At 39.4% G+C, this 26228-nt stretch overlaps 2 protein-coding genes across 7 annotated transcripts in view; one reads left to right on the plus strand and one right to left on the minus strand.

Moving 5' to 3' along the window:
- slc12a5a (solute carrier family 12 member 5a) overlaps positions 1-15278 on the plus strand; it is a 315053-nt gene extending 299775 nt beyond the window's left edge. For 2 of the 3 annotated variants that reach the window (XM_041782804.1, XM_041782806.1), the window contains exons 21-26: positions 2269-2376; positions 2907-3032; positions 5893-6125; positions 6368-6382; positions 6598-6731; positions 9159-15278. In XM_041782804.1, coding sequence (XP_041638738.1) covers positions 2269-2376; positions 2907-3032; positions 5893-6125; positions 6368-6382; positions 6598-6731; positions 9159-9250 — 708 coding nt within the window. In that variant the 3' untranslated portion in view covers positions 9251-15278. The remainder of the gene's footprint in view (positions 1-2268; positions 2377-2906; positions 3033-5892; positions 6126-6367; positions 6383-6597; positions 6732-9158) is intronic. The other variant, XM_041782805.1, reaches the window with a different exon arrangement.
- Positions 15279-15337: 59 nt separating this feature from the next.
- ncoa5 (nuclear receptor coactivator 5) lies at positions 15338-25999 on the minus strand. Of its 4 annotated transcripts, none has more exons than XM_041782809.1 (12): positions 25885-25999; positions 22998-23058; positions 21183-21452; positions 20832-20939; positions 19907-19970; positions 18323-18592; positions 18116-18234; positions 17677-17806; positions 17319-17521; positions 16995-17199; positions 16751-16842; positions 15338-16330 (listed from the first exon to the last, which is right to left on the minus strand). In XM_041782809.1, exons 3-12 carry the CDS (start codon positions 21349-21351, stop codon positions 15750-15752), a joined length of 1941 nt encoding a protein of 646 aa, XP_041638743.1. In that variant the 5' UTR covers positions 21352-21452; positions 22998-23058; positions 25885-25999; the 3' UTR covers positions 15338-15749. The 4 variants fall into 4 exon arrangements, with proteins under 4 accessions (XP_041638743.1, XP_041638742.1, XP_041638741.1 ...); XM_041782808.1 differs by having other exon boundaries at positions 17319-17518; positions 18116-18237; XM_041782807.1 differs by having other exon boundaries at positions 18116-18237.
- Between the last annotated feature and the right edge of the window lie 229 nt (positions 26000-26228).

The following is a 26228-nucleotide window of genomic DNA, read 5'->3' on the forward strand; positions in this document are numbered from 1 at the left end:
TGTATTATAATCTTAGAAGCTCAGGTGGTGAAATAATAAGAGGACTCAGCAACAGTTATCCCACAGTACGTGCACTGTCATTCACATGTAGTTAAACTGAATAAAATGCATGACTTTATTTGCCCCTGCATTATCTAAAATGACGGACTGGTGCATGATGCAACATGAGATACAGTTTGAGAAGAGTACAGGTATGTATGGCTCCCCCCCTTTTAAAGTATTATGACAGATATGAAAATATTACCTTGAGGCAGTGCATGACAATTTCACACTTTAAGCAGTCATTTGTGCATTCCTTTTCAGTTAGGCCTGATCAATATGGATTCTTTCAGGCTGAATGTGATACAAATTTAGATGAAAAATATTAACAAATAATAGATTAAAGTGGCCTATATAGTGAGTTTCTTTGCTGTAATAAACAGGAGTTTTCTGTGCAGTTCCTGCATTGGTTTTATACTTATATAGCCAGGCATACATAGTCAGGAGGCTGGTTTCAAGGAGAGCAAAAACAAGAACTTTATTGAAGAATTTGTGTCAATATTGTACATGAAAATCTGCATACCAGGAAGCCCCCCTTCAACAATTTGTATAGCAACAAGTGATGTTTGGAGCCAACATGCTCTTCATCATTCAAGCCAGCATATCTGAGGAAAAGTATGTTGGCTCAGCACATCACTTGATGCTAATCTAATCTGTAGTGCAGTGACTCCCAAACTTTTTCTGCCAGGCCCCCCATTGGCAGATGAAAATATTTTTAATCCATCTATTCATCACTGTGCATACATGAGCATTTTACCTCAAACACTGTATGCAAAAAAATACAAAATAGCAATTGCAAACCTCAAATTTGAGACTGCCACTGTTAGCTCATTTTAAGTGTTCAATTTAGGTGTGTATTTTGTTTTGATAGGGGCAACAGCAGAAAAGCTTATCTCACACCGCTAGGATGTGGCAAAAGGACAGATCTTTTTTAGTTTGTACAGGTGAAGCTGAAGGACAGATGCAACCTCTCACATTTATACATCATTTTATTAGTAGTTGTAATTTCTGTCATAGGTTTGTTGCTAGCCCTATGTTTACTTAGAAAGATCTTTAAGCCATGCTGTGGAAGCAGTGTTACACCTTGTGCATTTACTTTTTTTAGCCTTGCTGTTCACTCCGTCATAACTTAAGGACCCCACTTTGGGATTCACTGCTTTAAATTAAGCTTCCTGGTGTGTGGATCTTCATGTTTCTGTAAGCTTGCTCATTTTGGATCCAGCTCCCACTAAAGGTCTATTCAAAAAATTCCTCATCATTGTACTTTAGAGTGTCAACCAATTCTAGTGCAGACCATCATTTGCTTTACAATGACTGTGCTCACCTGCTTTAGAAAATAATCACTTATTTTTTATTTTGAAAAAGAGTTTTATGTTGGGGTGCACTGGAAATCTTTATCCTGATACCAATTTATATGATACCCTCACTGACCTTAGAATGTCTGGTTTTAAGTTATAAGTAAACCCTAACTTCCATCCATCCATCCATTTTCCTCTGCTTATCCGGGGTCGGGTCGAGGTGTCAGCAGGCGAAGTAAGTCAGCCAGAACATCCTTCTCCCTAGCATCGTTTTCCAGTTCCTCCTGGTGGATTCTAAGGTGCTCCCATGCCAGATGGGCTATATAATCCCTCCAGAGAGTTCTAGGTCTGCCTTGGGGTCTCCTCCAAGATGGACATGCCAGGAAGACCTCCACAGGAAGTCAGGCAGGCATCCTGATCAGATGCTCGAACCAACTACACTGGGTCCTTTTGATGTGAAAGAGTAGCAGTTCTACTTCGAGATCCTTCCAGATGTACGAGCTTCTCACCCTATCTCTAAGGCTGAGCCCGGCCACCCTCCTAAGGAATCTCATTTCGAGTGCTTGTACCTGCGATCTCATTCTTTCGGTCATTACCCAGAATTCATGACCATAGGTGAGGGTTGGGACATAGATCGATAGGTAAATAGAAAGCTTGCCTTTCGGCTCACTCCCTCTTCACCACGATGGTACGGTACAGCACCTGCAAAATTGCTGATGCTGCACCAATCTGGCCAAACCCTAACTTTATGTGAAAAATTAGATATTATTTTACTTCATGGGTTTTAGGTTGAGAGCAAATTGAAGCACAACTTTAAATCTTTAGCTCAACAGAATTTGCAAAGAAAATACAACAGGACAAATGGGAGATCAAGCATTTCTTAAAATTTTATATAATTGAAGACAATAAAGAGTAAATTCTTCTTCTACAGCACGACAGCGACATCTCGGCCTACACTTACGAGAAGACTCTGGTGATGGAACAGCGGTCGCAGATGCTTAAACAGATTAACCTGACCAAGAACGAGCGTGAGAGAGAGGTAAGAAGTCTGTTTATGTGAAACTTTTGTTGTTGGCAAATGCATCAAAAGATGCACACATAAACCTGACATGACATGACGGGCTGACTTGGCATAGCTCGGCATGATTTGACTTGACTTAATTTAACATGACAGATGAGCCCTTCAGGACAAAAGCGTATCAAGGGTTAAATCTGAGCAGTAGGAAACCATATTTACCCTTTCCACCAGTGACGACTAGAGCCACAGCAACAAATACACTCTCTTTGTTCATGACAGCATGAAAGCACTTTGACACATGTGGACAATATAAGATATTGATTTTAGTGTTTTACTCTTAGGACATCCTCTACATTGTTTCTTGGACTTAAAGACTCCCCGGGTCTTCAGGTCGATACATAATAAGTGCATTAGTGGAAGTGCTCACTCTTTAAAGTGCACTGTTGTACAGTAAATAAATGTCTTGTAAGAACACATTCCTGAGCTGGCTTGCCAAAAGCAAAGTCTCATACCTTCCCTTCTTCATCTTTGCTCCCTCTGTATTGTCACAGATCCAGAGCATCACTGATTCATCCCGTGGGTCCATTCGCCGCAAGAACCCGGCCGCCGTGACCACCCAGCTGAGCGTGACCGAGGAGCCGCCAGCAGCCAGCAAGGAGGAGAAGCCTGAGGAAGAGGTAGAGTACTGATGACGTTAATATGAAACAGAAAGTTTATCTGTCAGCTCGCATGATAGTGAGTAAGGAGGGAAAATGTGCCAGGCTGAGCAATTAAATAAAATCAGACACCCAAGGGAGTTATGAAACTTTAACTATAAAGACATTTCATAAAAATAAGGGCAATACATCACGGAGCAGAGGTAGGAAAAGATGTATATTATCTCTAGAAGGCTTCTGTGGGGATCTTTTAAGTTTTTACACCGGTTTTGACCCCACCTCTCTTTGCTCTGTAATTGTGTAAGCAATGTTTTTTAAGGAAAAATCTCCTCCTTGCATCTTTGAACGGTCAATCCCATAACTCTCTGTGATACATTGCTATTGGAAAATTTAATCAAAGGCTGTTTTGCAGCAGGCTGTAGCTTACTTTGTCTGACATCTACCTCGCAGCAGCGGCTATCAGCTAAAAAATTAATACAAAGAAATGATCGGTCCAGTCCTGTATGACCTTTTTTTCTTTAGTAGGTCAAAAAGAGGCATCAATGTTAATTCTGGTGGTTTCATAACTTTACAAAAAATACTCAGATGAGCTTTAAAGGACAACTTTAAGATTTTGAAAGATGTTCATTTGCCTTTTTTGTGTGTGATGTTTAGTTGGAGGACAGCCATAAACTAGTTGGCTAGGCTTAGCATTAAGAATAGAATAAGGGGAAAACACTAACCTTGCTCTTTCTCAAGGGTTAAAAGATACATGAAGTGCTTAATAATAAACATATTATATTGTTTATGTTTTAATTGCTTAGAAGGTGTTAAATATACTAGCACCAAAATATTTTAATCCCACTGCAATAACCTTGTACCCAGCAAAATCAACAGTGTTAATTTAATTCCCATAGTATTAAATTCAGCACTTTTTCTGAGTTTCTATAATTCTCACAGGTTCTGGGTTAAAGTAACACTTTGAGAAGTGTTAATGTTTTAACTGTCTTACAGTGTTATAAATAAATATCTTTAACACCCACAGTGTCTTTTTTTACACTTTAGAGTGTTCTTTACACAATATTGTGTTATTTCCTTTCACTTTGGGTGTACATTTGAGGTGAGCAATGCACTTTTTGTACCTTATAAAAATGTGTCTGACATTGAATACCTGTGGCAAAGTCAGGTGTCTCATGACAAAAATGAAGCACAGAGACAGACACAGAGCCAGTCAACACTCCCTTTGTTATGGATCTTCTCCTGCCACAAGCAGGAGGTGACCAGTGTAGTGGATAACTTCACTGATGGTGCAGAAGTGTTTAACATCAAAAACAACAATAGTCCACCAGAAACATGGGCAATGGGATCCTAACAGCGATCACTGTACAACACTCAACATCTAAACACATTTAAACACTCTGCCCAAGGGCATGATGGGAAAACTTCCCTCCACATCCGAAGTGGTAATGGACGGTGCTTTGATCAATTTACTCTCTATAGAGTTGGATTAACTTTGTCAATAAACCCCAACACTGAAGACCAATTACTCTGAATGGATTTAAACTTTCACTATGAAAATCAAGTCTAAAATGTGTAGTTCTAGTTTTTGCTTTGTACACTGTCAGACTTTCTGTGATAAGCAAAACTTAGGCTAATTACCTGCTGCTGCTTTATATTTGCCTACAAACATTAGTTTTGAGTTTCCTAAAATGTTAAGCCACCCTGGTCAGCCCAGACTCAAATACCTCAATTCTAGCACAGTCTTAAAGTATACACTCACCAGCTACTTTAATAGGTACAGAACTTTTGCATCTGACATGACACGGTCTGTTCCGTCCAGTCCCACCCCTCCCTGGATGGCAAACGGGGCATGATACTGACTGGATGCTTGAGCTAAATAAACACTGCTGTTGACATTCCTACTGAAATCTGTGTAGTTCACATTTTGTACATGGAAATTTTAGAAAGCTTGAAACATCCATATTTGAAACCTGTAATTTAAAGCATAAAACTGCAATTTCTCAAGTGTAACAGAAGCACCGAAGGGCTAATGCTAACACAAACGCCAGTACTACAGTTTAAAATATGACCCTGTTTATTGGTGACTTTCAACCAAGTGGGTTGTTTAAAAAGTGAATGAGTACTTCCTAAGGCCTCTTTGTTTTGTCTGAGAAGCATGTTTTGACATTTTAATGAAAAACTAAACAAAGAGGGAATCGTGTGGACTGCTATGAAGGCTTTGTGTGCTTCAAGATCATTGCCTGTGTTTGGAGAAACGCCTCTTTCAGTCTGGTCTTTACAAGTTTTCTGTTTCCAAGCACACTTGAGTAAATCACTCTGTATGACAAACACTGGTGAATGTAAACTACATCATGGCCTAATGTCATCAACAGCCCTTCAGACATCCACTGTAGTGAGTGATGTCTTAATAGTGACATGTCTGAAAAAGGTCTACACCTGTTCAACTTCTCATTAAGGTGAATATCTAATCAACTACTCACATTAAGGCATGTAGACATGGTCATGATGATGTGCTACAGTTCAAAACCAAACTGCTAATTAGATAGTTGAGTTTAATGCTGAAGTGGCTGGTGAGTGTAGTTCCAGTTCTGTTGTGTTCCTTAGTCATAGATTTCTGTCCAAGTGCTATTCACTCTCTAATTGCAGGTTTTTATCAAGGTAATGTAATATTACAGCCAATACTACTAGAAAATAAAGCCCAAAAATCTTCAGAATAAACCTCATCAGGCTCTTTAATGAGACTTCTTTTTCCTCTCCCTTTCTCAAACACTGTGGCTCTCTGTTACTTTACCTGCATCCAACATTTCCACCTCAACTGTGACTCTGTCCATGTAATGTACATGTAAATCCATATCCGTCCACTTTTCCTCTCGTCTCATAGTCAAAGTCGGCCTCTTCCCCTGTCTCCCCCCCTGATCAGGTCCAGCTCATCCATGACAACACTAACCCAGCCAGCCCCGCCACCCCAGCCACTCCGCTGACCCCCGGAGAGGGGGCACAGAGCCCCGGGGAGCAGGTCCAGATGACATGGACCGAGAAGTGTGACGGTGAGCCAGCCAAGCCACCCGGTGCAGCCACACCAGAGGGCATCAAAGACATCTTCAACATGAAGCCGTGAGTGCTTTGAAATGCTCATTGAACTTTTAACCTGTTGGAAAGGTGAACTACTTTCTTGTTACTGACGAATATAGCCTCAAGTCTCCACAGTCTGTCTCTTAAAACAAAGCAGAGAGGTCTGTTAGAGTGATGTTAATGGATTTCTAAGGTTTTAAGCAGAATTTGGAATAAGGTTCACTAGAAAAACTTGAATAGCTTAGAACTGATTATGATGTATTTCTCTTCTTGCCATGCTGCAGTGAGTGGGAGAACCTGTAAGTATTGAAGTCCCTATAAACCTCATTCAGTCCATTTACATCTCATAGTGATCAACATGAGCAGATGAAGATGTAATAATTGTGTGTGAATGATCATCCGTCACCTCGACAGTCCCAATCACTTAATGCTGATTAGTATGATTTTAAAAGTTAGAGGCTACATCAGTGTGAAACAGTTGGACCTAAGTTACACTCGCTTTGTCTCCCTTTAGGAACCAGTCCAATGTGCGACGTATGCACACAGCACTCCGGCTGAATGAAGTTATCGTCAAGAAGTCCTCAGAGGCCAAGCTAGTCCTCCTCAATATGCCCGGGCCCCCTAAGAACCGGACAGGTGACGAGAACTGTATCCTTCATCCAGACAGACACAGGTAGAAGGAGTATGAACGTGGGTGAATACTGCCTGTATACATTGATATTTTTTGGATTTTGCCAACATCCGATATGCCAATATTTCCAAATTCATTCTAGCCACTACCAATGCACATTTTTTTCATAGTAAAAAACATAAAGTGCGTCTTGGGTAAAGAGAGGCTGAGTCAAGCAAAGCCAAGAGAGGTGCAGGGAAGTAGACAGTCTTGTAGTCGTTTTATGTTTTGGGCTCACAGCAGGCCTCTTTGAGTGTTTAGTGCCCGAGGCAACCACCTATACCTGATGGAAAAGTTGTATATTTTACAATATTTCTCATTTTCATATCTGCCAATACCAATGTGTAACATTTTTAGCTTATCTTATTTTATGTCCTTTTGATTTTTAGCGTACTCTGTAGCACTTTGAGATTTTCCTTAATGAAAAGTGCATTATAAATAAAATATATTATTATTATTATTATTATTATCTCTGCCAATACCGATATTGTGCATCTCTTATTTTTACGTTTTAATGCCTTCTACCTATATAACGTGCAAAATACAATCCTGCTCTATCTTAAAAGCTTTTTTTCTACTGTCCCCAGGGGCAAAAATACAGCTTCAAATGAAATAATAGCTTTATTAGAGGTCAAGCAATTTCAATTGTTTTAAAACTAGAAAAATTAAACCAACTACTAGGGTAGCAAGGAGAGCTCTAGCTGTTATATTGTGTATACTGTGCTGGTGATGTCCATCCACTTTAAAGATACTGGGGAACTTTGGAGTTGTGTCAAATTTGGTGCCCCCTGTGGAAAATTAGGGACAATTTATGTCTTTGCTGATTTTGTCTAGAACACATGTAGTTTTTTTCCGACACAAGCCCCTCATCCTTCTTTGTTCAGAATGTTTTGAAATTTAATTTCAGGAGTGTAATCTCCTTGTCTGATACCTACTTTATGGTAGGCATATAGAATTGCAATATAAAAATGATCAGTGTTTTTCCTAATAGTCTCCTTTGTTTTTGTAGGTCATTAAGATGCTCCAGTGCTGATTTGGGCCACTTTCTTCTCCTCTTCTTAGAGGCATTAATTATTTATAGCCACAAAATCTGGACTAAGTAACACTAGTATGTAATATACAGTCTGTTTTGGGGGATCTCCCAGAGGGAAAAGATAGAAACAGCCTTCCTAGATGGGGATTTCTATTGCACTCAGAAAAGTCCACAAGATGCAGTTTCTGTGCAGCTGTTTCTAGTACCACAAGTGTTTTGCACTCCTGCTGGCTACCACTGCAACAGTTGATTTCTTAGCCGACAGAAACTTAATAAAGTAGGCACCCATAGCTCGCAACTGATCTGGCAAGAATTGCACTGCCCACCTCCACTGGCCCCTTGTAGTTACCAATTGTGGAGTCTTTTCGGACTAACCAGCGCCAGCATTTTCTATAAGTGCATGGTTATGACCTAAAGAGGGAGAAAACCCTTTAAAAAAGTGGCCCCACCATTCTCGTCCTCTGTATTCCAGCATGTTTTGAGCAGTGAATCGGCAGCTAATGATACATAATGGATTGAGGTGAATTTTCAATAGCACTGGGTCATGTGCAGTGGCTGATAGAGGCAGCTGCACTTGCAGTCAAGAAGGGGCATGTCTAGGCATTTCAGACTGGTACATTGGGTAGACCAGTTTATAGGATGAGCCCACTTTTAGATGGAAGGCATTTAAAGTGCATCCAAGTTCGCCAATTTTAAGGCACTTTTTTATACATCTCAAAAAGTGTTTCAGTGTTTAGATAATGCAATTTAGGGGAAAATGTGGGCAGTTTTTTACTAAAGGTAGCAAGGTTAGTCTATCAGCATCTAATGAAGTCAAGCTAATGTTTCATGGTTTGTACAAGAGGTTTTCCCAAAATGCCTCACTGCTGATTTCGGATTATGTTTGGTGGAGAAGTAGCAGTCAGAATGTAGGATGGTGTTTAAAAAGCCAAAGAAAGACAAAATAAAGTTGTCATTATAGTAAAAGGTTAGAGTGACAGCCTTGCATTTTTTTAGACTAACATAGAGACAATTTATGTGCTGTTAGCTGGAGAAGATGGTTCCCCATTGAACAGAACAACATTTTCCACATGCTAACTTCTTTTTCAGTTGTTTGGTATGTGGCTTAAGAGGTCAGTGGGAAGAAAGTCCTCCAATGGCTAGCTAAAATGGGGCATATCACCACCTACCATAGTGGAACTATACATACTTCCATCATTAAGTCAACAAGTGCTTGTAAACTGGGATGAGGACAGTAGTCCAGTTAAATAGCCTTTCTAAGCTATAACCATAGTTCGCCTTAACTGTGCACATGAACATACGGACTACTTCATAAGTATTTTTAGTCAGTATTAAATTTCTTCCTCAAGTTTCTTTAACTCCCCTCTGCCAGACATGGAGTTCCTCGAGGTCCTCACTGAGGGTCTCAACCGGGTTCTCCTGGTCCGCGGTGGCGGCCGTGAGGTTATCACTATCTACTCCTGAAAAAGCAGCCCCCCTCCCCCACTACTCCCCCCTTCACCCCTCCCTCTGCCCTGCTCCTGTGTCACCTGTGCTCCCACCTTCTCATCAGCCCTGTTTCATCATCACGTCACTCTTACCGTTTCTTTCTGTAAGATAGTCCTCTCACACCCACCCAATAGCCCAGCTCAGCTTCAGCACCTCTCCCTCAGCTACAAACCCTTCATTCTAGTCCCGTAAGCTACTATAACTATCGTAGGCTTTAGACTAATTTAGACGCTCTCTAGATTTGTTCTTAAAGAAGCTTTTTTCCTTCACTAGTCTGTAATCTGCTGTAGTAACTCGCTTTGAGTCAAGAGGAGGAGGAGGAGGAGGAGGAGGAGTGGGTGGTGGTGTTGGTGGGTTGTTAGCTGAGGTGTGAGCGCACATGCATGTATGTGTCTGTCTTTGTTGAAAACTGCAGATTTCTGTTGTCGATTTTTTTTTCTTTTTCAAATACAAGTGTGGCATAGCAGCGGCTTCTGCTCGAGAAGACCGAGAGCCGGCTGAAATGAGCTCAGTGTTGGATTTGTCTGTTTGGTTTTCTTTCTCGTTGTGATTGGACACCTCCCACAGCGCTCCGGCCTGTTTGTCTTTATGTGATTTTAACTTTTCAAGGCAAAAAGACACTGCTGCCCACGGTCAGGACCACCAGCTGGAAGAATATGAACTGTGAAATTCACACTTTGAAGAAGACTGAAAAGGCACGTGGATCAAACCTGCAGTATTCTCTTTATCCTGATCACTTTGTTAGCATGGCATCCTTATAACTGTGTGTGTTTTTACTCCACTTCCTCTGTCTTTCTACTCATCCTCCTTTCAACCGATTTCTTAGTGGCTGTTTATCCCGGGGCCACTGTTAGTGCCAAAAAAAAAACAACAACAAGGCTAGCTTAGTCTGTAGAGATTGACACGTTATTAAACTGTGAATAGTGCGTTTCCTAGCAAGAAGGCTGGTGTGACAGCAAAATGGGGAGATAGAACAAATCCCCACCCCCCATCCAGAGGAGATTATCATTGCCAGCACCCCCTCGACCCTCGTGTGGATCACTGTAAATAATGTACAAGCTCTGACGCGTTGTTCAGTATGAGTGTAGTATTTTTGTGACATACTAAAAAGCTTCTAGTGGAGAGAAAAACCGCTCCTTCGCTCAGAAGGACAGCTCAAAACGCTGTTTTTAAAAAAAGAATTTATTCATTTATTTATTTATTTACTTATTTATTTATTTATTGGATGGCATAGGCTCCTGTCACTATGATAACTGTCATTGTAACCTCGACAAGCACTGCACCTGCACTGTCCGCCACTGTGCAACAAGTGAAATTTTGATGAATTCATCAAGTTCATTAAACTACAGAGAAAAAAAACCTACTAAATGTTATTTTTTCATCTAGAGAACAAAATATGTATTTATGTTTATAGACAGATGTTACACATATTGATAAACTAGTTTTATGTCATTTTTGGATTGTCACTCAAAGATATAGTGTTGTTTTGCCTAATTTATATACATTAAATGTGCCATATCAAAGTATTTTTCAAGGAGAAATAGTGAACAACAATTCTTTTGCTTAAATTAGAGAGAACAGAGAGCTAAAGAGAGAAAAGTGAAGTGTCTACATGAAAATAGCATGTCGATGATGATACTGTTCCACCCTATAAGTGATACAAAAATACATGTTTAGACATTTGCCGAGATTTTGAACATGTATTGATTGTTTATAGGGTTTAGTCGATATAAAGAGAGAGGACAAAGGCTTCTGTAGCTAGGAAACTCACTTTGTCCACCAGACTGACCTCTATGCAGTAGACTCTCCAGTGAGATTTTATATCCTCTTGATGGGTGAAGATTTGAGCCACACACGTCCACGTCTGAATGAATCATTCTCGGGTTCAAAAAGTGCATCTTGGAAGGAATGTGCAATCGTTGGAAATCCGGATTCATGTGATCATGTTATTTATTTTTTTACACATATATTTTGTATATGTAGATTTCGTAAGTCTTAAAAAATATCCAGAATCATCTCACTCTGACCAAGGACAGCTGTCACTTTACTTTCATTTCTTTTCTTGAAGAAACTGTTTTTGGTCATTTGCACTGGTAGTAGAAATATAAATAAATACGTATATATATAAATATACAGTATATACTATATAGGGAAGCAAAACAGATTAGTTTCTAGAACTATTTAAAAAGCATATTAAATGTTTTTAGTGTTGCTTGAATGTCTGACCATATGTTGTGAATGCTGCTAGTATCAATAGATTTATTTGTATTGTAAATAAAGATGACTAAAGCAACATTAAAGATCAAGTGGAAAAGGGTAAAGACATACATATCAGCGGTGGTGGTTTGTCAAACAAGACAAGGTTGTACCTGTAAACATTTGGCCTGTGATATCTGACAGGGTTAGCTTTTATTTTAATTATAAGAAATATTTAATATCTAAATGCAATATTATATCTGAGGGAAAATCCTCCACCCTTTTATTGTCTTTTAAAAACCAATGTTCCTTAACTATTATCTCTTAAGTTATGCAAGACAATTTTAAAATACCAGATTATAAATTTAAAGTTTACTTAAAGAAATGCATAGATCTGTTTTATAAAATGATTTATCTAAAGTTGCTTTTGCAAATTTTTAACACATCTACCTGTGACACTTAAGAAGCAGTCACCTCTAGTTTTCAAAGATTATAGGATGCCAAGTGAATTTTTCTTTTGAGATCCTTGTCACACTTAACACTGACAAAGGGGTTGTTTAGAGCTCACATCAGTTTTTTGAAGAACACGGCTATTTTGGGATTGTCTCCACAAACATTGCCTGCATCAACTGAGCCTTTTAAATTTATTCAAAAAGAGAAGATATCTGATGTCTATTGGAGACGTTTATTGGAAAATGAATTTATTTATTAAATTATAAATGTTTTATAATTGCTGTTTGCATGGTACTATGTGGCAATATTTGTTTTAGTGGTTTCTATAGTGATGACTTACATGTTCAAGGTGCAGAGCGAGCTTAAAAGGTTGTCAAATGTTCTCACTCAGTCGCGGACGGCGAGAACTTCAGAAGTCTTTGCCACTCGGTTGGTGACGTGGCTACACCTTGAAAACAAGTCTCTTGCAAAAAATAAGAAAAAGTATGAGTTCACTATATTGTTACTTGTTATATTTCAATCTTGCTCAAGTAGTCTTATGTAACGTACTAGGAGACTTTGAGTTTGCGAATGATTGGGCCTTAGAAACGGTCATTTCACCTTTGTAAATATATCTCACTAAAGTCAGAGACACTGTAACCTACTAGTGTTGTCTTTTGTTGTACACTGTTCTATCACTGTGGGCAAAGTCTTAGAGTTTTGTATGATTATGTGCAATATTGTTCTCACATTGGTCTTTTTTCACGTGTTCATTTATTTTTTTTCTATAAACAAAGGTGTCAGCAGTTGTCTACTTCATCAGAATGTTTGTCACCAGGTCTTATGGACAATAAAGATTTAAAGTGTTCATTTCAAATGTGGCTGAGACAGCAAAGCACTTTACACTGAGGGGGTAATCTGTGCCTGGATGAGTGTGAAGGAGCCTGCATGCTCTGTGCACACTCATCCCACAGTGATCTCTGGTGGCTCATGAGTGTATTACAGCCAGCTGTGAAGGTCTGACCCTTCAGACTGTATAAATTATGATTAACTCCCATCAGCTTGCAGCAGTTTTGAACTGCAATAACAAAGACCTACCTGCTGATTTTGTTTACATTTAATCATTTTCTTGCATTAAAGCATGCATCACACTCTTTACTTTCTCTTGCCAAAACTTCTTAAAAAGAAAAATCGTAACTGTTCAATTTATAGTGCTTGTCACTCAATCTGTGAGGTGAGCCTTCCCCATATCCCCCCTCCACCCCCATTAACCTTCTCCTCACCCCATCTCCCCCTTAAAAATCCCCTGGCCTCCCCCATCCCAGCCACTGAATCCACCCCAGCTCTGTATTTTAAATGTGATTGCAGTATAATTCTGAAAAATGATCAAAGAATATAAAACTCGCGCTTCCAATTCTGGTACAGGCTCTGCTCGGACAAAAAGAAGTAGTCTAACTTAGAAAACCAGCACATCCCTTCTCATTACCTTACCCCTCAAAACTGATCAATGACCTAGATCAGATCCTTCGCCTGCACAACTGTAGCATGAGACAAACTTGCCGGTGATCATTACCCAGTCTCCATCCTTAAGTGGATATTAAGGGCTCTGAAACACATCTGTTACCGGGTTGAGGAGGCTGTCCTGTTAAGATAAAACACAAAACAGATCCCAGATAAAGACAGAGAGGGCTGTAGCTGAGATAAGATCGAAACCCTTCAGTTTATTTTCTTTGAAGTGTCAGACAGACTTCAATGATGCTGAAGGTAAAACAACTGCACTTTCATGTCATATCTGGGAGTCAGATGCGAAGAACTAAAGTGGCTACTCGTGCCGTTCAAGCAGAGCCTCGTTCCAGTTATGTTGTGTATCTCAGTGCATGCATGCAATTACCCTGAACAAGGTGTATTGAAAATATATTGGGTGTTTGTGGTATAAAAGTATTTTGTTTTAATCAGTTAGAAATTTTTTTTTTTTTAAGTAGTATTATTTTTTTTCTCTTTCCTTAGGACTGGCCAATCACTATATCCAAGATGAATATTATTATGATAGTACAAGAATCTATTTTTTATGGTGGATTTATTGAAAAAAGGTCCTCTTATTGTGTCAAATATTATCTGCAGATAAACTGAGTACCAAAGTATATTTCAGTTAACTACATAGGTGATAAGTGTGCAAATGTGTACTCCAGTGAATTAGACACAGACATACTTAACCTTTTGTTACTGCAAACATTAGTTATAAAAGTTGTTTTAAATAAGAAAATTGTGAGTGCCAAAGTACTGAAAGTGTATCTACCTTTAAGCCTTTAGTCAACATCTGCGGTTCTGTTGGGTGTAAGTAAACGTTAAGCATCACTCCGTTTTAGTTAATTAACTATTGCACAAAGACAAGAGAATGGGGACCTAGCTTAGCTATGACTTTATGTAACAAAAGCCACCAACCTGCATCTCTAGAGCGTATTGTTAAAAATTTTGCTGTTTGGTTTAATGAACACGGGAAAGAAAGTGGGGGAAATAAGTTTAAAAATGGCGGTTATCCTTCTAGCTAGCGTTTCAACTGCCGTGTAGCTGTTGCTAATATAACCTCAAGGCAGCTACAGGTCCACTATAACAAAGTCTGAAACAGAAACACAAATAGACTGATTTTTAATTGTCTTCTCACACTTTCAAGTATATGTGAATTAAACCTAGTTTTAATATAAATTAAAAGGAGCAGAGAGGTGATTTTGTAACCTGTAGGTCGAGTGAAGCTAAAAATCAGTCGTTTTCAGTTAGCCAACCACCACAACTAGCCTCATACCTAACGTTCATTTTGTCAGTGAAGTTCCTCAAATGTATTTCCATTAAGATTCATGCCTTCAGAAATACACCATTTAACTTAAAAATCCTCCAATGAGTCTTTATGATGGACTAGGTTTGTTTTTAATTCACTGGAGTTGTGGGAAACATTTTGTATGGATGCCTGAAATATGTAATGGATGTAGATATAGATGATATATACAGCATACACACAAAGACACAAAGTATCAAATTTCAATTCTATAAAAATGTGTTTTTTCATTCAGATCTGTTCATTACTCTTCCTTGATACTGTACCTAGTCTTAAGGTAAAGCCGTAGTGTGTTTCTTTCAGTTCTGTGGGAGTATGTATGTGTGTACATGTGCACTTGTAACTGCTGGGGGCGGGGGTGGGAGGGGGCTACATGTAAATATATCAAATACAGTTAGTGTGGAGGTGTTTCTTTTTGTGTCAGTGTAAGTTAAATATTCTAAAATAAAAAAACATGTATTATTCTCTATTGTGTTTCATGGTACATTAAAAAGAGGAAAAAGTAGTTTTATCTTACATTTCAAATGCTTATATCTCTATGGCTTCTGGCGATACCCGTTCCATTTTATAGATTTGTCAGCACAAAATGCAATAAACCAATACCATTTTATTACAGCAATTGTGTCTGGAGTTTTTAATCGTGTCTCATTATGACGATGAAAATGTTACAAATTAAAAAAAGGACATTGTGCAAAACTATAAAAGAAACAACTGGTCATATTTAGGTAAGAATTAAGGAGTCTTTCAAATTCAAAACAATGTCATTCACACGCTTCATACTTTGACTCACATGAATGAAGACTGAAAATTTTCTTCTCGCTAGTAATTGAAAATACAGACTAAAGTAGTCTGAACAAGTCATTAATTCAACCAACAACACCCAATATAAAATAAAAACTTAAAAGCTTTCACAAACATTCCTAATATCTAACTTTACACAGCAGGTAAATTCACTGCACAGGGAATTGGTGGGGTGTCTACCTGTATCACATTACATCATAAATTTAATATGACCCTTCAGTAATGTCGGGGATACATGGACATAGGTGGGGCTTGGCCCATGCTGGGTGCTGGCCTGGGGGCTGGAGGCTGCTGGGGAGCACCAGAGCCCACCAGGTGGTTGAGAGATGGACCACTCTGAATGAGCGTGTCCAGAGCTTTCTGCACACTGGGGTTGTCAAAATTGATCCCTGAAGCAGTAGTCTGGGGTCTCTGAACACCTTGTGCAACTGGTATGCGGCCTGGTTGGGTTCCGTAACCCTGACTTGCAGAAGGAGGGGGGCCAGTCATGGGTGGCCGGGGTGGTGGGTTTTGGGAAGGGACTGGACCCAGAGAGCTGTAAGGCTGCGCCTGAGAGGTGGAGGGAGGACCTCCTGCTGCTGCTGCTCCAGTGCCGCTGTTGAACAGGCTGAGGATTTTAGCCTGCAGCTCCTGCTGATGGCTGGGGTTAGCTGAGGCTGCTGCTGCAGCGGCAGCTGATAGGCCGAGGTGGGAGGGCTGCTGGGAGGCGAGGGCAGAATGAGAAGAAGGAGCCAGTACTGCAGATGAGGGAGGAATGTCATGGTGGACCGATGCAGAAGCTGCAACATGGACTGGAGCTGAAGAATGAGGGATTTATTTAGTTTTTACTGCTCTGAGAACAATGCTGGATGAAACATGTAAAACACTTTAGTGCACTTGGACAACGTTCAACAGCTTTGATGTATGGTTGCGAGGGTGTTTTGATTGTCTCTCCTCACCATTTTGGCAGCTAAATAATTCAAATTCCACATTTCAACACTAGACATCAAACGCTTTGATTCTAAATAAGTCGGTGGGACTTAATTTCGCTTTCTCTCTATGCAGCTCAGTAGGATGAAAAACTGGCTGGGGAATCTGGAAATTGTGCATACACCAACCTAATTTTCTTAGTCTTGTTATTGAAGCCTTTTATTCTACCCAAGCCAAACTCACACATGGATTTTTAAGTAATACAATGCATCTTTATGCAGAACAGTTGTAAGCTTAAGCGGTCTTACCTGAAAGAGGGTCTGCAGAGCCTCGCAGCAGACGGGCTCTTTTGTCCTTCAGGTATGCAAGGAGACTGTCCAGTTCTTCTGGAGTTACAAATCTACCCAGCAACCACAAGAAAAAACAATAAGTCTAAATAGTCTTTGAAAAAAAAAGATGAGAATCCAAAGGTAGATTTAAAGAAACTGACTCAAAGTTAAAAAAGTTGTAGACTATAGCTGAGGCATGGGTGTAGAATATTAAACCAGATACCTGTTCTCTGACAGCAGTGTGATGGCAGTGAGCACTGAAATGGGGTGACTTTCTCTGTCAGGCTCCCTGAGCAACACATCATCTGCCATCTTGGCTGCTTTTCTGGCAATCTCCTCACGCTCTTTTTCACGGTTTTCAACTTTGTAGGCGTCATAGTTGTGGGCAACCAGCATCATGGCATCCTGCATTGGCATGTTACGATGCTCTACAAAAATAAGGGCACAAAAAAGAACAAACTCAAAACACCAAAATCTGTCCTCTTACTTTCATAGTGATAAAAAGTGACTTCATCAGCCAGCAGAACAGTGTGTCATCTCTTATTACCCTGAGGTGTGCCAAATAAGATGTTGACAGTGCAGGAGCGGTGGACCTGGTGCTGCTGGGTAATGATGATGGCAAACGGGGTTCTTGCTCTTCCAACATCCTCCAGTGCCTGAGTGAGTGACACTTCTGTGTTGAGAAAGATCAGATCCACCACCATGCCCAAATCACGGACCTTACGCCCGACAGTCTCAGCATACTCCCTACAGTTGTTTTGAAGCACAAATACACACAGGCAGACACACAAACACACAAAAGAACACAAGAGCCATATGAAATAAAAACATGCCACATACTGGATGAATATTTACAGAAATGTTTAAGATCTTTGGCGGATATGAAGCGCAGAGAGTGGACTTACTTCTGCGCTTTGTTGACGACAATCACGGAGCAGTCAACAGGGCGGTCAGAGTCATAGCGTCGCTGAAGTTCTTCGTAGTATTGTCGATACAACTCGTTACGCCGACGCTCCTCTGGGCGGGCACGCTCATCTGCAGCAGAGGATAAGTTCCAGTATTTTGAATACATTATCAGTTTACAACTCTGAAATGCTATAAGATCTCCAGTTGGGCAAAACAATTTGCAAAATTCCTCAAGTTTCGCAGACTTTGCATTCATTGTCAATTTTCATAGTTTAATAAAATCAAACCAAAACCAGGAAAATTATCTGTTGGGTGAAGTGAAAAATCAAGCTTAAAAATTACAAGCAAGAACAGGGAATGTATGATTTTTAAGTGAACATTATCACCCCAGTAGTTGAATACTTGAAGGGTAAACAGAAAGGTTTAGCGTAATCATACCCTCCGGCTCACGGCGTCCATTCCAGGGATCTCTGTAAGGGTCCCTGTAAGGCTCATCCTTCCTCCGATAATAATCTTCGGCCGTGCTGCCACTGCGGTAGTATCGGTCATATTCTTCTCTGCTGTGAAACAAAACGCCAGATTTAGAAACAAAGTTCACACGAATCTATGTACTGAAGACTACACTGACATGTTGTGAAAAGTCACCTGTATGCGGGGTCTCTGGGGTCACTTCGGGGGTCACCTCTGAGGTCTTTGTCTCGGCTCTCTGAGCTGCGGTATCGGTAGTCGTCACGGGCAGCCGGCCTGGGCTCTCTGCCCGAGTCCCTCGCATCTCGGCTGTCACGAGGCTCACGGGAATCCCGCCCCTCACGAGAATCCCGCCCTTCACGGCTATCACGTCCATCGCGTCCATAAACGGGTGAACGTGAGCGAGGCCGAGGTTCTTTGCTCTCTCCATAACCACCATATGGAGCCCTAAGAGGAGATCATTACTTAGTGAAAGGAGGGCCGGGAATCAGGCTAACTTTACGAAAAAATAAAGGTTTAACAGGATGATAGGTCTATAGCTGGTGACGTGTACCTAATCTTTATTTGTTCACAACTTTTGAAAATCAAATATTTAGTCTTAACCAAAAGCACACATTGTGTACGCAAAGAGAAATAGCACAAAGCAATCCAGGGAATGTCCAGTGATCCGTTTTCGCAAACGATAAGAGACATCAGTGATTTGTGGTTAGCCGACAAATTCCATTGTGAAATATAAGAGTAAACAAAACAGTTTGATCTTCTTGAACCCGCTCTTTTTTGCAAATTTAGCTCATTTTGCTAATGGAAATATCTGCACTTTTATTTTCCAATCAAGTAAGTCCCATGCAGATATGAAATGAAAAAAAAAATAAAAATAAAAATAAAAAAACGCATAAACCTGCTTTAGGGATGCAATATGATTCATTCATGAGAGCAGGTTCCCCATTTACAGAGACAACAGTCCTCGTCGCAACAGTCGCAGGCTCCGATTCTAAGATGCATTTCATCCCCAACTCTCCCCATACTTGCTTTTGTTCTCTCACACTGTCTAATGCAACAAAATTCATGTTAAAGCACATGTTTTCTTTGAGTTAATATTCTCACTTCATAACTTGAAAGTTAGACTGCCAGCTTTATTGTTTTGTTATGCAACTCATTGCTTATGTGTAGCATTTTACCTTAAAAAAACAGATGCAAACAATGCAAGATTCAAGCATTACTACACCCCTGTCAGGGACAGAGATTCTTGAATGTGTTTTAGTGACAATCAGTGTAGAATAGACAAGGTTCCTTTATATATTATATTTTCACTGAAGCACATTTCAACATTCTTCAGACTGCAATCTATTTCAAAGGTTTCCAACAGGGCTGGCTTCATAAATATGGGACAAGCATGACATTTCCTTCAGCGTCAGAGTTGCATATTCTTAGAGATGAAATGTCAGACAAAAATCACACAGAAGCACCAAAATGCCAAAAGGCAAGAAGCTTTGAGACAAAGAGACTTAAATAACACTGATATGGCTCTTTTCTTTATTTCAGCACATCTAGAAATGTTAATCTGAGATGCAAAAGTAAATGTCCCATGAACAATCACAAAACCATCTAATGGTACAGTAGTTTCCATCAACCGCACTTAACAGTAGTGGAAATAAATTTTAAAGGCAAAGTTAAAGCTCCTTTAATGGTTCTAGGATTGGGTTTTTTACCAGCACCACAGAGGCGAAGGTAGTTCTTCACACCCATTTTGTGTTACATTACCTTCGAGGGGGGCTCGGCTGGGGTTGAGGTTTAGCGCCCCGTCGCTCCACTGCCATATTTACATCTGAAAATAAATCAATCCAAACGTTGAACATAACATTGACATTGTACGTAAAATCAGCAAGCGTTCGAGCAGATTGGAGTGGCTGTGTCAATTCCACGGTTGAAATGAAACGGAGCTGAAAACGAAATAACTCCGAGGTGGAAAATTCCGGACTGCCAGGAGAGTCAAAACGCAGCAAATCGAGTTTAAAAGGCTATCAAATAACGTTTAAGATGAAGAAATTCTTTCTTTCACTTCAAAATAGGCTAATTTTCCTCAAGTTGAACAATTATATACACCAGTATAGTGTTCAACATGAAATTTGGCTTTGGGGATATTTCAAAAGCATGAGTGCCATGCTCTGGTTACAAATCCAAATCATTTCTTGAAATTCCAAAGAAAGCTTTCACAATAACACCAGTATAATAAGTCTTTGCAAATTTTAGAATGCAAGTGCTTTACTGCTGCACAAAGAGAAAATTGTAGTGCAAATTATGAGAAAGCCTCATATTTAATTTGATTCTTTAAAGGTTATTTGACTTAAAAAAAAATGTTGGTTTAAGTTTTAGCATTGTTAATAGAGAAGTATAATTCACTGAATTTTGTATATATGTGACAAGTATATTAGGGGCCAGGTCTTTACTTAGACTGACAAATAAAAGTATGTAAAACACAAAATTCATCAACCATGGGTAAAATGTCCATCCTTAAAGTAAAGTATTTTCGTAACTTTCTTTGTGTGCATTCTTACCAAGCAAATCTAGTTTACTTTAAGGAGAACCATCATGCTTAATCAGTCAAAATAGTATCTTTCATCAACTTTGTTTTGTTGCTTGCTATCCTTTTAGCCAGACAACCCCATTCACTGCAGTTAAGGCTTACCTATTTTATAACCTTTATATATTCGACCCTTTTGGGCCGCCTTTGCAGCTTCGGCTTCCTCAATGCGCTCAAATTGTACAAATCCGAACCCACGAAACATGGATACGCCTGAAAGAGGAACATTTTGAGTTGCAAACCAAGTAAACTGTGAATTTCAGCCATCCACTCAGAAATCATTTAAAAAGGTCTATGTGTTTCATCTATGGCCAGGATGACTCAGCTTATGCAACTAGAAATTAAATGCTTTTTTCTTTTAAAACTCCAATTGTGCCATTCAGACATGACCAGCTTGATCAAGTTACTGTCATGAATAAAAATCGAACACTTATTTTGTGTAATTGATTTACTGACCGACTATCTTGCCGTACGGAGCGAAAAGGTCTTCCAGATCCTTTTTTTCCATGTCGGAGGTCGGCAAATTCCCAACAAAAATTCTTCTCTCCAAGTCTCTTGGATCACTACTGCTGCAGGAGCGTGAATAACGCCCTGGCGAGGGGCTGTGGCTTCTTCGACGAGACATGACTGGATCCCAAGGCTTAACTTGTTTCTTTGTGCGTCTCAAATGCTTGAAAACAGGTTGGTTGTTTGCGAACAAGCGTCTTTAAATTGTTGTCCACGATCCTGAAAAATGTCAGTGAGTTAAGAGAAAAGATGAAAATCCTTGGGAGGAGAAGGTTCAGTAAAAATTGCACATGTAAGTTAAGTCAAGGGTCAGGCAGGTAGAGATGCTTGGGAAAATTCATTCTGACATGACAAATTGAAATAAACGACGCTAGGTGAATCGCAATTTTTTCCGAAATCTTGCGCTGAATTAAAAAAATCATTTAAAATCATCCATCCTCTCTGGTGTGTTGGTGTAAATGTTGCAATTTGACTTGGCACTGAAATGTCACGTGTGGACACTTGCCTTGAAGCATGGCACAAGAGACCAAGTTGGACAAAATTTAATCACGCCATTCATAGATATATTAAAGTAACCCCCTTTTCTTTACTTATCTTGGTTTATTAAGGTCCCTTTGCAGGTTATTTCACAAATTACAGCAGATTAACAATTCTTCGTTTGATCTGACGAACAAAGTATCAGTTTACATCTTTGGTAACAGCTGAGTATGTATGCGAAAATTTTCATATTTCCCTGTAAATATGGGTAAAAAACTGTTTTGTTTACATCCAAGGTTTGTTTTTTACCATGTCTGAGCAGGTAAGTCAATGGATAAAATTTTGTCCCATCACAGACCAATTCCTTCTATTCACTTGAGCTAATTCAGTTCTCACACTGAAAGTTTTTAGTGATAATCAAGCCTGAAACATGCAGCAAGTCTTCAAAAAGTGGAAATGAAAGTAAATGTGTTGCAAAAACAAAGTTACACAGTCCTGAGTGTGAGAGGTTTAGTTGTGCCATATGAATGAAGGATATAATCCTCAGAATGAGGGACCCAGTTTGAAGTTTAATCTGCGACTCCTATTAGACAGGTCATTCTCCACTCTTTCCCCGGTTTCCTACCCTATCCACTATCCTGTCCAATCCAAGATGAACAAAAAAAAACATTCCAGATTTTCTGTATAAGATGTTTATCCAAAAGGTGATACAGACGGTATAAATGCCACATGTCCAAGATGAGAAATAAATCAATGCTACGTAGGCAGGACGACTCCATGATGACGCAAGCAAGGTGGACCTTTGAAAAGTGTTCCCACAAGATGGCTTCAGAAAGAAAAACGTAAATGTTGTGCATGTTGACATGGATAAAATACAATTTGAAGCTGATGGGGAAATTGTATTTGATGTTTGCAAAACGCATCGCCAAAAACTACACGCAATTTCCTAACGCAACACTCGTTCAAATCATCCTCTTCTCATTTAGTGGTGAAAAGTCACAACAAACAATCACACTGATGAAATGAAATTAGAGTTACTGTCACCTTAGAAGGTGCCTTAACGTAAATGTTTTCTTATGGTCAACGAAATCAGTATCTTCATTTTACTCTTAATTCATTTCTCTAGACAACATGGTTCAATAAAAATCAATTTGAACAAAATGAGGTATTCTATTAAAACAATTACTTTGAAACTTCTACATTAATTCAAACAATATTTTTTGTTACTTTAAATTAATGGTCAGGGTTCTTTACATAATGCTTTTCAGGGAGCAGCCCTTAACATACCTCAACTTGATCCAGGTTGCCTTTGATTTTGTATCCACATATTCCGAAATCCCCTCAGTGTCTGGGGAAAAAAAAACAAAACAAAACAACAATTTAAAGAGAGAAAGATTAATCAGTACACTACCTCTGCAGGGCTCATACACATTTTTTCAAGACTTTTAAAACATAAGTCAACAAAGAAAGGCCAATAAGGTTTTCCTGTACAATGGCCAAGGTTAAACTAAATGTTTTGATTTAAGTAGCTGTTTATGAAATGTTAAATGGGGCAGGACAAAGCCATGTTTTTGTCATAAACATCTGCATTTGATGATTTCTGGTGCATTTAATGCATCTTAGTTGTTAATGAATAATCACAAAATAAATACCATTTCATTTAAAAAAATCCCATTCTAGTTGGCTTTAATTTGTTGTTTTTTAGTTTAATTTAAAATGGGGATAGGCAATATGGTTTTTTTTGCAGATGTCTATTATGCCTATATTTACAAATTAATTTAAGCTGATATTAACAGCGATATTGCAGTTCAGATCTGAAACACAAAACTTAAAGTTCAAGAATGAACAAATTTACAAATTTCAGTCATTAAATCACATTTTTAAGTATAAGGAATGATTATGAAAAAAGATAAAGACTACAGCTGAGGTAGATATGTTAGTCCAGTTTAAAACTCCACGAACTTATTTGTTCTTATAGCCAGTATTTACAGCTGATATACAGCACTGAGTCCTGCTACATCCAGAAATACTCAGATGACACTGCTATCGTGGCATGTATCAGAAATGGACAAGAAGCCGAATACAGGGATCTGATAAGTGCCTTCAGTGACTGGAGTCACAAAAACTGCCTCCTACTCAACACCTCAAAGACAAAAGACATGATCATAGATTTCCACAGATCCAAAACCCCTCTTCAGCCAGTGAACACTTGTGGCGTGGACATCGAGGTGGTGACATCGAATAAATATTTAGGTGTACACCTGGATAATAAGTTGGACTGGTCTCAAAACATAGACTTCAACTACAAAAAGGGGCAGAGCTGCCTCTTTAGCCTCAGAAGACTCCGATCAATAGACATCTATAGTAAGATGCTGCAGATGTTTTATCAGTCCATGATTGCAAGTGTTCTGTTTTATGCTGCAGTCTGCTGGGGAGGCAGTGTAAAACACAAGGATGCAAGGCGTCTGAACAAACTGGTTAAAAAGCTGGCTCAGTGGTTGGAATCAAATTGAACTAATTGGAGGATGAGCTGGAGAGACGCGCACTGAGCAAGGTGGAGGCCATTCTGAGAAACATGAATCATACACTTCATATCTCCCTCAGTGAGCAAAGAAACAACGGTGGTGGACGGCTCCTATCCCTGCACTGCAGGACAGAACGATTTAGAAAATCTTTCATACCATCCGCAATTAGACTGTATAATTCTAAAGTAAACAGATGAGAATCCCAGACGAATGAATTTCCCTTCGGGGATAAATAAAGTTTTTGTATTGTATTGTATTGATATACACAGATTTTTAAAGCCAAAATATCAGTTGTAAATATCAGCAGAAATGTTCATATCTGCCATTTCATTTTGCATCCCTAGTTTGAAACATAAATTCCAATACAAAAATAAGTTTACTGCTTTAACCATGAAAAAATAGAGTTACTACAGCCAACCTTATATACAGCCTAACATGAAACCTTAAATGAGGGGATTAGCTTGTTAATGTCACACAAGCATATACCCAAGAAAATGAAGCTGTAATGTAATAAATGTAGCTAGAAATCCAAGACCGGATAAAGACACATCTTAGTCAGCATGCCATGTAAATCTAAGACCTCTCAAAAGTCAAAGTATGGCTTTAAATGGGTGAGATTTTTGTCCTTAAATTTCAAAAGTCTTATTGAAGACCTTTTTAAGATCCGCTGTGACCCTGCTGTGAAATACCGTAACCGCAATTTCATTGGTTTATGGTAAATTGAAACATGCAAATAAATTAACCCAAAACTGAGCAGCTGTTCTGTGGTAACCATGGTGGACACAAGGCTGCACAAGTGAGTGCAGCAGGATGTTTGAGTTGCTTGGCAACAGTCAACTGATTAAGTAAGATGCAAAACTAGTTAAGTTGGCGGAGCAAACATAGTACAAACTTATTTTGTTTCTATGTATGACTACCACTTGTTTAATGTAGAACTGATGTGTACACGCAATGTCACACTCGAGATTTTGTTGCTTTACAGACTATCAGCACTGCTAAGATCATCGGGTGATCTCTACCTTGCGACTCCGATGAGCAACAAGGCAGTGCTGCTGATACTCAACTACCCTAATTTTCTCTCAAAGTAAATGTTTGCCTGCGAGAGTACGACAAATCCTGAAAAAAACGACCATCTATGTCAAAGAAATAACTACTTTGTTTCCCTATAGAAATACATCACCGGTTATGCGTGACATAACTAGCAGACTCTAGACTCATCCGTCATTCTAACGGGGTTGCCCTGGGTACACAGTATCTTAAACAAACGCGCACCCACGCGTGAGACGTTGTGCGCGTAGCGTGAAGCCTGACTAATGGCGTAATGTTATCACACGATACAGGGGGAGTACCGTAACAGGTAGTAAACTGAGCTAGGTTTATTTCCTCTTTCATGGTGGGATGCTTACAGTAACAGCACTGAAAATATAAAACAAAACACACTGTTCATACTATACGCTCAAATATGCGGTCAACCACCGTGTAGACGTAACTAACGCCAGTTTAACGTCGTCTGTTAGCATATCGTTAGCACTAACTGCTTGTAAGACAGACATGAAACGGCTAACTCCGCAGATAAGCAGTTATTCTCTTATGTTGCAAAACTTTATATAGGCTAGTTTGTTTTAATACAACAGTGCAACTGAACGTACCTCAAATGCGAATGATATTATCTCCGGTGGCAGATATCCAAGGCCACGAACAGCTCGCTGATTTTCGCTTCTCCTCACAATGCGAGCGGCAGTACGTTCTTTACGTGTTTTTTACTTGATTTACGGCACATGGACGTAAGCTACTCTTCTTCTTCTACGGTCTTTTTCTTCTTCATTTGGTTTTTCTTTTTTTGGCGGGTGGCAACTAGCTTTAAAGGTGCATTACCGCCACCTACTGTGTTGGAGTGTGGACCAGAGTAACTACCCGTGTTCAACCAATAATACTGAAAATAATGATAAGATAAATCAGAATTAAATAGGATAATAATAATAATAATAATAAT

Source organism: Cheilinus undulatus, linkage group 3 (assembly GCF_018320785.1).
Source record: "Cheilinus undulatus linkage group 3, ASM1832078v1, whole genome shotgun sequence".
Classification (NCBI taxonomy): Eukaryota; Metazoa; Chordata; class Actinopteri; order Labriformes; family Labridae; genus Cheilinus; species Cheilinus undulatus.